The sequence below is a fragment of the Culex quinquefasciatus genome, chromosome 1 (assembly GCF_015732765.1).
Source record: "Culex quinquefasciatus strain JHB chromosome 1, VPISU_Cqui_1.0_pri_paternal, whole genome shotgun sequence".
NCBI classification, from domain to species: Eukaryota; Metazoa; Arthropoda; class Insecta; order Diptera; family Culicidae; genus Culex; species Culex quinquefasciatus.
This window is the reverse complement of record NC_051861.1, coordinates 117,167,574-117,181,916: the sequence shown is the minus strand read 5'-3', so window position 1 is coordinate 117,181,916 and position 14,343 is coordinate 117,167,574. Positions and strand designations below refer to the sequence as shown.

The 14,343-nt window shown below is 33.5% G+C and overlaps 1 protein-coding gene across 3 annotated transcripts in view; it reads right to left on the bottom strand.

The window, feature by feature from the left end:
• Nucleotides 1–14,343, bottom strand: part of LOC6049476 (myosin heavy chain 95F) — a 55,009-nt gene that overhangs the window by 9,177 nt on the left and 31,489 nt on the right. For all 3 annotated transcript variants that reach the window (XM_038254720.1, XM_038254727.1, XM_038254730.1), the window contains 6 exons: nt 11,048–11,350; nt 5,274–5,347; nt 4,088–5,207; nt 3,859–4,023; nt 884–1,738; nt 362–824 (listed from right to left, as the gene is read on the bottom strand). In XM_038254720.1, the coding sequence (XP_038110648.1) occupies nt 362–824; nt 884–1,738; nt 3,859–4,023; nt 4,088–5,207; nt 5,274–5,347; nt 11,048–11,231 (2,861 nt within the window). In that variant the 5' untranslated portion in view covers nt 11,232–11,350. The remainder of the gene's footprint in view (nt 1–361; nt 825–883; nt 1,739–3,858; nt 4,024–4,087; nt 5,208–5,273; nt 5,348–11,047; nt 11,351–14,343) is intronic.

The window sequence follows — 14,343 nt, the reverse complement described above, 5'->3', positions numbered from 1 at the left end:
CATCGCATACCTACTAAGTGAGAATGAAAATTTACTCTCTCATTCACATTCACTCTCTCACTAACTCATCTCACTTAGATAATTTGAGTGAGATTGAGTAAGTTTGTGATGAATGAGTGAGTGAGCTAGTGAGGTTGAGGATAAAGATTCAAATTTTAAAAAATGTTTATCTGAGAAATTATGCAATTTGTGAAAAACTTTGAAATGAATTTAATGAAAGGTTTAACAAAGTTTAGCGAGTTATTGTGTGAGATCGAGGAAAACAAAGAGAATAGAAAAAAATGCGTTTTCTGAGAAATTATGCGATTTTCGAAAAGATATCAAATAAATATAAGGCTTCGTTAAAAAAGTCTGTACTCACTTCCTCCGGTTCTCCTCCTCCTCGCGCAACCGCCGCTCCTCCTCCTCCTTGATGCGCCGTTCCGCCTCGAGCGCGGCCTGAATCTTCCGCAGCCGCTCCTGCTCCTCAGCGTTCCGCTGCTCCTGCAGCTTCACGTGGATCGTCTTCATCTGGGCGTCAATCTTCGACATGACGCCCGCGTACAGCGCGTCAATCTCGGCCGGGGTAATGCGCGCGTTGCCCTTGATCCTACCGACGGCGTCCTCGATGGCGCGCTGGATGTCGGCGACCTGCCGCAGCATACTGTCGCGTTCGGTTTTCAGCTGCGTGGCGACCTCCTGCATCTTGCCCAGGTTCGTCTTGATCGCGTTGATCTTCACGATGCCCTTGATGCGCGGCTGGTGGCGCTTCCGGGCCAGGTAGCCCCGGATCGTCTTCTGGGCCAGTAGGACGCACTTGTTGCGGTAGATGATGCGGTTTTTCACTGTTGGAGCGAGGGGGGTTATTGTTATGGAACTTGATCTTGAACTAGAGAGGACTTACACTTGATCACGCAAATTGCACAAAACACCGACTTGATCCAGCGCGAGCGCACCAGCCACTTCTTGACGTTGGCCACGATCGCCTTCAGGTTCTCCGGGTCGCTCTTCATGATGCGATCAAACTCGACAAACTTGCCCGGCCGGAAGAAGACTTTGGTGATGCCAAACTTGAAATCTTTGTTGTTGAGCTTGAGCGAGTGCAGCATCGCTTCGCAGAACGTCCGCGGGTTGAGCCGGGCCAGCTCCGGCGGCAGGAAGCTCTTGTACATGTTGTACAGCTCGTTGAACGGAACGCGCGACGGGTAGCCGTACTCCATCAGCTCGAGCACCGACGTCGTGCCGGAACACTTGAGCTGGGCCAGCGCCAGTCCTCCCTCGAACTCGTGATCGATCATGCGGCTGTTCGGCTTGATACAGCGGATAAAGTTTGTGCCGTTCTTCTCCAGCTTGTCCATCAGCTCGCCCAGCTGCGTCTTGAACTTGGACCCGACCGAGATGAAGGCCAGCTTGCCCTTGGTGGCGCCAACCTTTCCGCTCGCAAACAGTCGCTTCAGCAGCGGGTTCTCCGACTCCTGGACGAGTCCCTCCAGCGAAGCGTGCAGCGCGTCGTTGTTCTTCTCGATGAATTGGTTCGTATTGTAGCAAACGGCACCGGCAAAGTGCCGCACCAGGAAGCCCTCGTCGTCGCGCAGGACGCGATGTGCCTTCAGGCGGGAAGCGCGCGGCAACGACAGCCGGTAGTGACCCTGCCAGGCCGAGTGGACCTCCGAGGTAAAGTGGGCGTACGACGGCTTCGGAAGCTTGGACTCCTCGTCGAGCAGGTTGAAGATGCCGCTGGATTTGGACTCAATTAGTTCTGAAATTAGTGACAAGAAATTAAAAGCAAAATTCTAAAATTCTTTAAAAAAACATATTTTTAAAATTCTCAAATTTTTTAAAATTTTAAACATTTTTAAAATTCTTAAAATTCTTAAAATTCTTAAAATTCTTAAAATTCTTAAAATTCTTAAAATTCTTAAAATTCTTGAAATTCTTAAAATTCCTAAAATTCTTAAAATTCTTAAAATTCTTAAAATTCTTAAAATTCTGAAAATTCTGAAAATTCTTAAAATTCTTAAAATTCTTAAAATTCTTAAAATTCTTAAAATTCTTAAAATTCTTAAAATTCTTAAAATTCTTAAAATTCTTAAAATTCTTAAAATTCTTAAAATTCTTAAAATTCTTAAAATTCTTAAAATTCTTAGAATTCTTAAAATTCTTAAAATTCTTAAAATTCTTAAAATTCTTAAAATTCTTAAAATTCTTAAAATTCTTAAAATTCTTAAAATTCTTAAAATTCTTAAAATTCTTAAAATTCTTAAAATTCTTAAAATTTTTAAAATTCTTAAAATTCTTAAAATTCTTAAAATTCTTAAAATTCTTAAAATTCTTAAAATTCTTAAAATTCTTAAAATTCTTAAAATTCTTAAAATTCTTAAAATTCTTAAAATTCTTAAAATTCTTAAAATTCTTAAAATTCTTAAAATTCTTAAAATTCTTAAAATTCTTAAAATTCTTAAAATCTTTAAAAAATATTAGAATTCTGAACTATTTTAAAATTCTTAAAATTCTAAAATTATTTTGAATTTAAAGAAATTTTAAATTATTTAAAAATTTTGAAATTCAAAACATTATAAAAAAAATATAAAAAATCCAAAAATTCTTTAAAAATTCCAGAAATTAAAAAAAAACATTTCATAAAATTAAAAATTTCTAAAAAATTCTTTAATTTAAAAAATAAAAAAAATTAAACGGTTGGATTTTTTTTGGAAATTCCTGATATTTTTGTTGAAAATTTTTGAAGATTTTGAATTTTTTAAAATTTTTGGAACTTTTCAAATGCTTTAAAATTTTTTTTTTTTTTGAAATTTCTGGGATTTTTTTGGGTAATTTAAAAAAAACACAAAATATCCAAAATTTTTAAAAATTTCTGATTCCAATTCAAAAAATTTGATGATTATCAAAAATATCAAATTTTTAAAAATTCCACAAAATCAAAAAAAATCCAACAATTCGAATTTTTTTAAAAATTTGTATAAACAAATCCAAAATTATTTTTTTTTCAAATTTCGAAACTCAAAATTTTTTAAAATGACAAAAATTTCAAAAATTCAAAAAAAAATACAAATTTCAAAATTTCCTAAAATCTTTAGTCCTCAAAAAAAATCAAAAAATCTTAAAATTTCTTTCGTTTTAAAAAAATCCTTAAATTAAAAAAAAACCAAACTAAAAAAAAAAATTGAAAAAACATTGGAACGGCTGGAATTTTTTGTTGAAATTTCTGATTTTTTTTTTGTTTTTTTTGGAGGTTTCGGAATTTTCGAAATTTTAGTACTTTTTTGAAATTCTTGAAATGTTTAGAACTTTTTGAATGTTTAGAATTTTTGAAATTTTGTGAATTTTTAGATTTTTTGTGTAATTCCAAAAACTTTACAAAATATCAAAAAATTTTAAAAATTTGTGAAATTCCAAAAAATCATGATTATAAAAAAATTCAACTTTTTAAAAACTCCACAAAATCCAAAAGTTTTTAATTTTTTTTGAAATTAAAAAAATGCAACAATTCCAATTTTTTTTAAAATTTCGAAATTCCAAAAATTTCAAAAATTCTAAAATATACAAAAATTTTAAAAATTCTAAAAAAAATTAAAAATTCAAGAATTCAAAATCTTTAAAAAAATTCTAAAAATTTACCAATTCAAAATTTTAAAAAAAATCCAAACATTCAAAAAAAATTAAAAAAATACAAAAAATACAAACATTCAAAAAAATACAAAAAATCCTAAAATTTAAAAAATCAAAGGTTTTAAAAAATCAAATTTCTTTTTCCAAATATTTCAAAAAATCCTAAAATTGTAAAAAAATAATTCTTAATTATTAAAATTCTAGAATTCTATATTTTTTTAAACCCAAATTGTCTCAAAGCATAACACTCACCAATAATGTCCTGGTTGTCGGTAAACTTGATCTCCGGCACGTTCAGCCCTTCCCGCTTGTACAGGTCCTGCTCGGCGGCCAAAATGTTGTCGTTGAAGAACTTTTGCAGCTTCTCGTTGCAGTAGTTGATGCAGAACTGCTCGAACGAGTTCACGGTGAAGTATTCTAAAAAAACACAAATTGAGGTTAGCAATTTGAACACCTTCTAAAGCGGAACTCGACAACTCACCAAACCCAGCAATATCCAGCACGCCAATGTAGTAGCTCGACGCCTGGAACGGAATGTTCGCGTTGATGAGCGACACGATGTGGTCAAAGAGTCGCGAGTACAGCGCCTTGGCCAGCGCGTCCCGGGCGTTGTTCGCTTCGTACACCTTGAGTGGGACCATGATAACGGTTCCCTTGATGCCACCGCCCTTGCTCTGCATCACCCTGGACACCAGGGCCTGCCTCAGCTCGGACGGGTCCAGTCCAATTAGCTTGGCCGTGATGGTGATGGCTCGTTCGGAGCTGGTCGCCACGCGGCATCCACCCTTGGCGTCTTCCGGGTTGTCCTCGAAGCTGACGTTGCCGAGGTGGAGGACGGCGGCTACGAGTCCGTAGATTTCAAACTTTTGTCCCTCGGACAAGCCCAACCGGGTGAGGGCCTGGTCCAGGTCTTGGAAGTCGTTGTAATCGTCCAGGATGGGATCCTTCAGCGAACCCTTCGCCATGTGGTTCTTGGACTTTTGCGAGTTCGGAATCTTCCGGTCGGTCTCCGCTGAAGAGAAGTACTGCGTACATCCGGACAGGTACCGGTAGTCATCCGGCTTTCCAATCAACAGCTTATCCCTCAACTGCTGCGGAGCTCCAGCACAAAGCAGGTAGAACACGTGGTAGTTCCGCTCCTCCGGACTCTGCGTACATATCCGACTCTTCTCCAGCAGGTAGTGCGAAATGTGACCTCCCACAACCTGGCACTTCCCGTCGTAATGCACCTCGATAAACTTTCCAAACCGCGAGCTGTTATTGTTCCGCGTCGTCTTCGCATTGCCAAACGCCTCCAGAATCGGATTCGCGTCCAGAATCTTCGTCTCGATCGGCCCAGCCGCCGAAGCCGCATCGCACAAATACCGCAGCAAATACTTGGTACTCTCGGTCTTACCGGCGCCCGACTCGCCCGACACGATGATCGACTGGGACAGCTTCAGCACGCGCATGTCCCGGATCGCCTTGTCCGCGATGGCGTACACGTGCGGCGGCAGCTCACCCAGCGACTTGCCATTGTACCGCTTGATGGTGGTCTTGGCGTACAGGTCGCGAATCTCCTTGTACGGGTTGACCGCGATCAGGATGTTGGCCACGTACGTCTGGCGAAAGGGACAACAATAGCTGTGAGCATTTTTATTTTGAGGTTATGTTTGGCGGAAACTTACGTAAATTTTGTCTTTGTAATATCGGTTCTTGATATTGTCTAGCAGGGTAGCCTCGTTTAGGAACATTAATTCACCTGAAATGATACAAGTTAAAAAAAATGTTAGTTATCTTATTTTGACCTACTTAGCAAACATCAAATCAGCTATAATTGGCAATTTTAACCAAAACTTGACAAAGTCCTTTTGTCAATTTTGTCTTAATTTTGTAAATTTTGTAAATTTTGTAAATTTTGTAAATTTTGTAAATTTTGTCAATTTTGTCAATTTTGTCAATTTTGTCAATTTTGTCAATTTTGTCAATTTTGTCAATTTTGTCAATTTTATCATTTTTGTCAATTTTGTCAAATTTGTCAATTTTATCAATTTTGTCAATTTTATCATTTTTGTCAATTTTGTCAATTTTTGTCAATTTTGTCAATTTTGTCAATTTTGTCAATTTTGTCAATTTTGTCAATTTTGTCAATTTTGTCAATTTTGTCAATTTTGTCAATTTTGTCAATTTTGTCAATTTTGTCAATTTTGTCAATTTTGTCAATTTTGTCAATTTTGTCAATTTTGTCAATTTTGTCAATTTTGTCAAATTTGTCAATTTTGTCAATTTTATCAATTTTGTCAATTTTGTCAATTTTTGTCAATTTTGTCAATTCTGTCAATTTTGTCAATTTTGTCAATTTTGTCAATTTTGTCAATTTTGTCAATTTTGTCAATTTTGTCAATTTTGTCAATTTTGTCAATTTTGTCAATTTTGTCAATTTTGTCAATTTTGTCAATTTTGTCAATTTTGTCAATTTTATCAATTTTATCAATTTTGTCAATTTTGTCAATTTTGTCAATTTTGTCAATTTTGTCAAATTTGTCAATTTTGTCAAATTTGTCAATTTTATCAATTTTGTCAATTTTATCAATTTTGTCAATTTTGTCAATTTTGTCAATTTTGTCAATTTTTGTCAATTTTGTCAATTTTGTCAATTTTGTCAATTTTGTCAATTTTGTCAATTTTGTCAATTTTGTCAATTTTGTCAATTTTGTCAATTTTGTCAATTCTGTCAATTTTTTCAATTTTGACAATTTTGACAATTTTGACAATTTTGTCAATTTTGTCAATTTTGTCAATTTTGTCAATTTTGTCAATTTTGTCAATTTTGTCAATTTTGTCAATTTTGTCAACTTTGTCGATTTGGTCAATTTTGTCGATTTGGTCAATTATTTCAATTTTGCCAATTTTATCAATATTGTCAATTTTGTCAATTTTGTCAATTTTGTCAACTTTGTCGATTTGGTCAATTTTGTCAATTTGGTCAATTTCGGCAATTTTGTCGATTTGGTAAATTATTTCAATTTTGCCAATTTTATCAATTTTGTCAATTGTGTCAATTTTGTCCATTTTGTCAATTTTGTCAATTTTGTAAATTTTGTCAATTTTGTCAATTTTGTCAGTTTTGTCAATTTTGTCAATTTTGTCAATTTTGTCAATTTTGTCAATTTTGTCAATTTTGTCAATTTTGTTAATTTTGTCAATTTTGTCAATTTTGTCAATTTTGTCAATTTTGTCAATTTTGTCAATTTTGTCATTTTTTTTTTTATATTTTTTTATTTTAGTATTTAAGTATTTTTTTATTTTTTTTGTATTTTTGTATTTTTGTATTTTTGTATTTTTGTATTTTTGTATTTTTGTATTTTTGTATTTTTGTATTTTTGCATTTTTGTATTTTTGTATTTTTGTACTGTTATAGTATTTTATTTTGGCATTTTTGTATTTTTGTATTTTTACATTATTATATTGTAGATTTTTTTTAGTTTTACAATTCTTGTATTTTTGGCATTTTTGTATTTATTTTTTGTTGAAAAAAAAAACGATTTTATTTGTGCGAATTTTCAAGCGATTTATTTCAGTATTTTTTTTCTATAGGCTGAGAAAATATTTGCATCTACATCAAGACAACCCCCTTCCAAACACTGCTAAATTAATTCGGAGCAGTTTTCACTCACTTAAAAGTACCAATTTTATAGTGACTGCCATTATGGCTAATCGGTGCCATAACTGTCACCAATCAGCGCACCAATTAGCGCGATTGCATTTTAAACAGCAAAACAAATGAAATTCCAGTGGATTGAATCGACAAGAGCTTGAAATAGAGGAGCTCTAATTGGCGATGTCGACAAGACGGCAAGATTTTGCCATAGAAAACTTGCGAGCTTCAAGATGGTTTCCTAAGGAGATATTATATTTCATGAAAAAATGTTTTGAATTTAGCAAAGACCTTTTTGTGTTTGTACAGTTTGTCTAGACTTTTTTAAATTAAGGTTTTGCCGCAAAGGAGTCTTGCCAATTTTTAAAATGATGTTTGATGTATTGTAATACCTCCTTTAGCTCTGATTTTGTTAAGCTGTTTCTTCTTAATTGCAGAACAAATCATAACCTAATTAGCATTTTTCTTCTTCTAAATCTGCCCACGATTAAGGTTAACTTCCAAGATTATGCTGAACTATTGCACAACATGTGTATCAACATCATGACGATTGCACACCACAACCAACTGTTCCGAACTTATTATTGCATTGCATGTGCCGTTTGTCATGCGAAACTCTAAAACAATGCCGTTTACCGCGAATGTGTGACTGCTGCTAAACACCCTGTTAATTACCACCCATGTACCGGGTAAAGATTTATTGCATTAACGAGTGGGTGGTGGTTCCCACCCACTGCTGCTCCACCCTCTTGAACAGGTCTAAGCAATCTTGTACTGAAAGACAAAACAAAATAAAACAAAACAAAAAAAATGGCGATGAAGAAGACATCCGAGCGGAGTGCATTTTAAATCGCGCATAAATGATTTCCATGTAAATTTGATTACACTCGTTTAAGCCGTTAAGTGCAATCAGCCTCGGCAATCGCGCGATGGTTGGTTGGGTTTTTTTTGAATCGCTTGAGAAAGGTGGAGCGAATTTTTAAATGTGAACAAATTTGCTTCAAACGTGAACATAATAGAGCGTTTGCTTTGATGATTTTATAATTTGGCAACCTTGGATAGAGATGTGGGCACTTAAGGTGAACTGACGTAACGTTTTCTTAAAAAAATAAAGATTGAAGGGTTGGCAACCCTGTCTTAAAATGTGAGCACTTAAGTAAACCGAATGGAGCATTTTAAGGTAACCTTAAGTACCTAACCCCAAACTCAATCAAACTCATTGCGCTACATTAGATATGCCCTGTAGAGAACACGGCAATGTCTTTAATTTGGTAGATTTGGCAACCCTTCCTAGAGGTGTTGATACTTAAGCAGAGTTGAAGTAAGCATTTAATGCAGCTGTCTTTCAATATCTTTAAATTTAATCTAACTTATTGTACGACATTAGGTGGGAATTAAGGATAATTTCTTTAGAACTATAATGCAGATTGAGGATCTGGAAACCCTTCCTAGAGATGTGAGCACGTAAGAAGAATCGAAGTAAGCATTCAATAGAGCTTTCCATAAATACCTTTGAACAACAAAATTATTGTACGACATAGGAGGGTACGTTGAAAAACTTCTTTTTGTATATAATACAGTTTGAAGATCTGGCAACCTCAATTAGAGATGTGAGCACTAAAGTAAGGTTTCTAGTCTAGAGTAGAAAAAAAGAGATATGCGATTTTCTATGATTTTAGGTATTTTAGGCCTCCCCCCCCCCTTTTCAACGCAGCCAGTACTTAGGTTTAAAGGTAAGTACGAAGCTGATAAGAAACAAAAACAAATCCATATAAAACGCTCAAGAAATGGTCAAGAAAAAAGTTACGAAATGAAATGAAAAATTAAAAAACAATAATCTGAAAATTTAAACAGTTAAAAATGTTATCATTAATTGCATTATCAATAGAAACATAAATAAAACAACAATAAAAAGGTCACACATTTTTACATTTCAACAAAGTTAATATAAGAAAGGAAGTAAAAAAAGAAATATTAGAAAAAAATATAATAAAAAACATTACAAATTGAAAAAAGATCATTACGAACGTTAAAAATTTGTTAAAATTATTAAAATAATTTAAATGACTAAAATTTACTATTTTTTTGTCAAGTTGACTCAAAATTAAAAAATGATAAAATAAAAAAAATAAAAAGAGAAAAAAAGCCAATGCAAATTTTATTTCATATTTATTTCTATTCCTCGAGAAAAAACAAAAAATGAAAAAAAATATCATTGAAAAAACTTTTTACAAATTTTAAATATTAGGATCACAGACAAAAAAAAGGAAAAAATAAAGATTTTTTTAAGTAATTTATTATTTTTAGAAATTATTTAAATAATGTACAAAACATGTTGTGACCCTTGCTGTTCCAATAATTCGAAAATCAAACTTGAAATTTTTAAACATTTTTTTATTTTTGATAAAATTGAATAAAATACGTGGAATTAAAAAAAAAACTGATGATAAAATTGATGAGATTGATACATTTAAAAAAATACAAAATTGGGAAAATTCTTAAATTTTATACAATTTGTTAGATTGATAAAATTAACGAAGTTGAAAAAGAGTAAAAAATTAAAAATTTGGTTTAATTGATAGAATTAACAACATTAGTTAGATAAAATTGATAAAAATTATGAAATTGATTAACTGATACTATCAGATTGATTTATTTTGAAAAACATATTATTTGAAACAATTTGTAAGATTGATATAATTGATAAATATAATAAAATTGATATAATTGACTAAATGCACACAATTATTAATAAGATTTATAAAATTGACAAAATTAACAAAACTGATAAAATTTATGAAACAAAAAAAAATAATAAATTAGTAAAATTGAGAAAACTAATTCAAAATGTCTAAAGTTAATGATTTTAATAAAAGTTATAAAATTGAAAAAGTTGAAAAAACTGGTAAAATTGACAAATGTTATTAATTTGGTAAAATTGATATCAGTGATAAAAAATTATACAACTAAAAACATTTGCAATATTGAAAAAATGATAAAATTTGTAAAATGCATAAAAACTGATAGAATAAAAAAAAGTTAAATTCGTTATTCATAAAATTTACATAATTAATAAAATTAATAAAAAAGTCAATTTTGTCAAAATTTGTGCAATTTCGAAAATTGATTAAATTGATGAAATTGAAAAAAAATTGTAAATTAGTAAAATTGCAAAAAAAATATAACATTTACAAAATAAAAACAGAATTTAATATAAAAAAAAATTAAATCAAAAAATTAAAATTAAAAAAAATACGCTTAACAAAATTTAACAAAATTTATCAAAACATTTAAATACATTCAAATTCTAATAACTAAAAAATATAGAAAAATTGAAAATTTAAGAATTTAGAAAACATTAACTTAGAAACATAAAAAAAATTAGAATAAAAACAAAGAAAAATAGCAAATTAAATAGTTGATAAAAACTTAAAAAAATCAAACAGAAAAATTTTAAATGATGAAAATCAAAACTTAATATTAAAAAACTTAAAAAAAAGATAAAAAATATGAAACAAAGATTGAGAACTAAAATTTCTATAAAGATTTTGCAAAAAAAACAATTATCAAATAATAGAACTGAAAAACAAAAAAAAATTAAACTTAAGTATAAAATATTTAGAAACAAAAAAAGCTAAAAGCTAGTTGAAAAATTATGAATTGTAATTTTTTTTTTATAAAAAAAATGTAAAAATTTGATAACCTAGCAAAAAAAATTAAACAAAATTGTTGAAAATTTTTAAACTTTCAATTTGAAACAAATACCTTATCAGCACGAAAAAAAAAATCCAAAATCACACTCACAGTTATCATCGTGGTCCGACACCGCCTCGCACGACGGAAAGATATCCTCCGGGATGCAGTTCCGCTTCGGGTGCTTGTTGTCCTCCGGCTGCACCTCGTACTCGTGCGCGCCCATCTCCGTGATCCGGCCCTGGATGTAGCCGGCCTGGGAGTCCCGAGCCCACACCAGCTGGGAGTCCCACATGGTGGCGGCTTGTTCTTGCTACTCCTACAACGTTACAATTTTCCTTGGCAAAGTCCGGCCACGTTCTGGTGGTGGCCGTCGCTCCGAACGACTCCCGAGTTTTGGCCAGCAATCGCTATCTGGAAGTATACGGAGAGAGAGAGAAAAGCAAAAGGAAACCTGGTTAGGACAGATAAGATAAGATAGCAGGCGTTGAGTTGTGTCAGACCACGGAATTCCACTCAATGTAGTGCTTGAACATCCCTAACCGGAGTCATCCGCGTCTTAGTCATCGGGTTTACTTTTTTTTCGCGAACTGATATAGGGTTGATAAAGTGTCAACGATTTAGTACCGACCGGCTTGGCCGCCAACTCTAGCGAAATGATGAGACTCAATGGATTTGACCTTGTATGGGTAGCGTGTACTATTGTGACGGTGGAGGTGTTCATTTACGTGAGCTCTGAGTTTTTTTTAGGTGTATGCGACAGTCGAGGTTTGTCAGCGCAGAAAAGACACGTTCCGTATCTGTATGGTCGCCACTACAACCTTGCTTAATGTAATTATACCTCTGGAAGACAAATCAGCTGATGGGCTTTGAAGTGACCACCAGGTTCTTACAAAATACTAAATTTAGAAACGTCGAAGAAACCAAGAAATTCTGGAATAATGCGCAATATGTCAAGCGGTTTGACGTTTGTGTCGGCCCTACCTCCATCGACTAACGCTCATTTCTTACGGGGTAGCGTTCGCTAACGCTAAATTTAATTTCTGTCGCGAAATCAAACTTCTTTCTGTTAATTTCGCTCCTCCGCGATGACAAAGCACCCGTGAAACCATGGAACCTGAAAACCTGGTTTAAAATCCGTCTCACGCGGCACCGATAACGGCGCAAAGTGTCACACACCGTTTAATGACAGATCAGAGATGTAGATCGCACGCCGCCGCCGCGGTTGTTGTCTTCAATTTGGCACTTAAAGTGTCATACCAGCGATGAATAGCAAACAAAAAAAAAAAAAGTGGAGCAAAAACAAAAACAAAGCAAACCAAGAAGAAAGCATAAAAGCCGTAATCGCGGATCGCCGGCGCGTCACTTCGTGACGTTTGACGATCGCCGTCGTCAACGCTGAAATGTCGCGTGACTTTCAAACGACGACGCGATCAACAAACTCTTCGAAACTCTTCCAGTTGCGTTGACGGGGTAAATTTGACAATTTTTAACGTTTTGTTTACGTTATCTAGCTGAAGCGTTACGTTTTGACGTTTAAGCGTTACAGTTGCGTTAAATCAAAATTAACAATTTGAGGTTATGTACAAAAACTGACAAACAACCCTCTTTCCAGGCGAGTGACCGTCTATCGAAGTGTTTTTTTGTTTCAGTATAATTTATAACGTGACGACCACCACTCGGAGCGCCCATTAGTCATCATCATCTTCATTGTTGTTGTTCCGTCCGGTGTTCCGTCTACCCACTCGGCACACGATCACCCACGTACGGTTCGTACAACTTCGACTCAATTAAGACCTAAAACAAGCTGAAACGAGACGCCTACGTCGATTTGACAATGGTAACGCACCGTAACGCTTGTTTGACAGTTGGCGCTACCGCGCGCAGCGCCAACTAGAACTCTCCAAAAATGGCAATTCCACAACAACAAAAACGCTCTCAATAACTGTAATTACTAGTTTGGCTCGAATCACCGCGAGCGGTGAGTTCGTTGATTCGACCAGAGTTTCTTCTCGCCAACTGACCGATAAAGCGTGAGCGTAACAAAATGCAAAGTGGGTAGGCGGAACCCCCCTCGAAAAGACCGCGAGGGGAGCGGAACTTTCACGGTCCAGAACCGGTATCCAATAGGGCCGGGATTGGCGTAACCTAGCCGCGCATGGAAATTAATGCACTTCGTGCACATCTAATGCAGCGGAAATTTTCCTTTTCCTTTCTCTTCGATTAACGATGAGCGTTAATAAAACGTTAATTAACGTTTTGTCGAAGAGCGCAACTCGATACGAGAAAGGCGAACGTCGTAAATGTCAACGAGGCGTCACGTGAGCGTTACCGACTGTCATAAACCAAAATCACGCGGCGCAGCTCGTAAATAAACAATTTAACGCCCTTATTTGGCGTGATTCCAGCAGGGATGGATGCTGCAATAAATCATTGATTCTTCTTTTGTTGTGAAGCGGAGGAGACTGCAGCGGATTAAAAATAATTTGATGCAATCGTCAACAGCTGTTGACTCGTTTTTTCAATGTGCTGGTTGCGTTGGCAGATTTTGTCCATGGAAATCATTTTCATCTTGGATCGAAATTTGCGTAATTTTGCTTGTAGTGGCGCTTAAGCTTTGCAATTTTAGCAAACTCAACTGATTTTAAAAGTGACAGCTGTTTGTTGACCACATGAAAAACATGCACGTTAATTCAGAACGACTCAGTTTGGATTAAAAAGTTTTTAACAATTGTTGATGCTGCACTTCAAATTTGTAAACTCGAAATTCTTATTTTTATATATTTTAAAATTTAAGAAGAACAAAATGACAAAACTAAAAATAATTGGAATTATCAAATTTCAAAGTTTAACTTTAACTTTGAAACATATTTTTTTGAAATTTTTAATATACAAGCTTACAAATTTCTGAATCTTTGACATTCAAAATTTAAGAATTTTGAGATTTTAGAATTTAAGCATTTTTAAATTTAAAATCTTAGAATTACATGTATTTTGAATTTTAGATTTTTTTGAATTTCAAATCATAGAATTTTAGATTTTCTAATATAAAAGAAGTTTTAAAGTCTCAAAATTTTAGAATTTTAAAAAAATTTAATTTTAGAACTTAAGAATTTTAGAATTTAATAATTTTAAAACTTAATAATTTTAAAACAAAATAATTTTAAAATTAAATAATTTTTAAATTTTATAATTTTAAAATTAAATAATTTAAAAATTTTATGATTTAAGAATTTTATAGTTTTAGAACAATTTTAGAACTTTAAAATTATCGAATAATTTTAGAATTAAAGAATTTAGATTTTAGAAGTAAACGAAGTTGACTTTATAGCTGTCGGCCACCATTGCTAGTACCAACCACTAGTGTCTTCCTTTTTATCTACAAGGACTTCGCCGCCCTGGGCTCC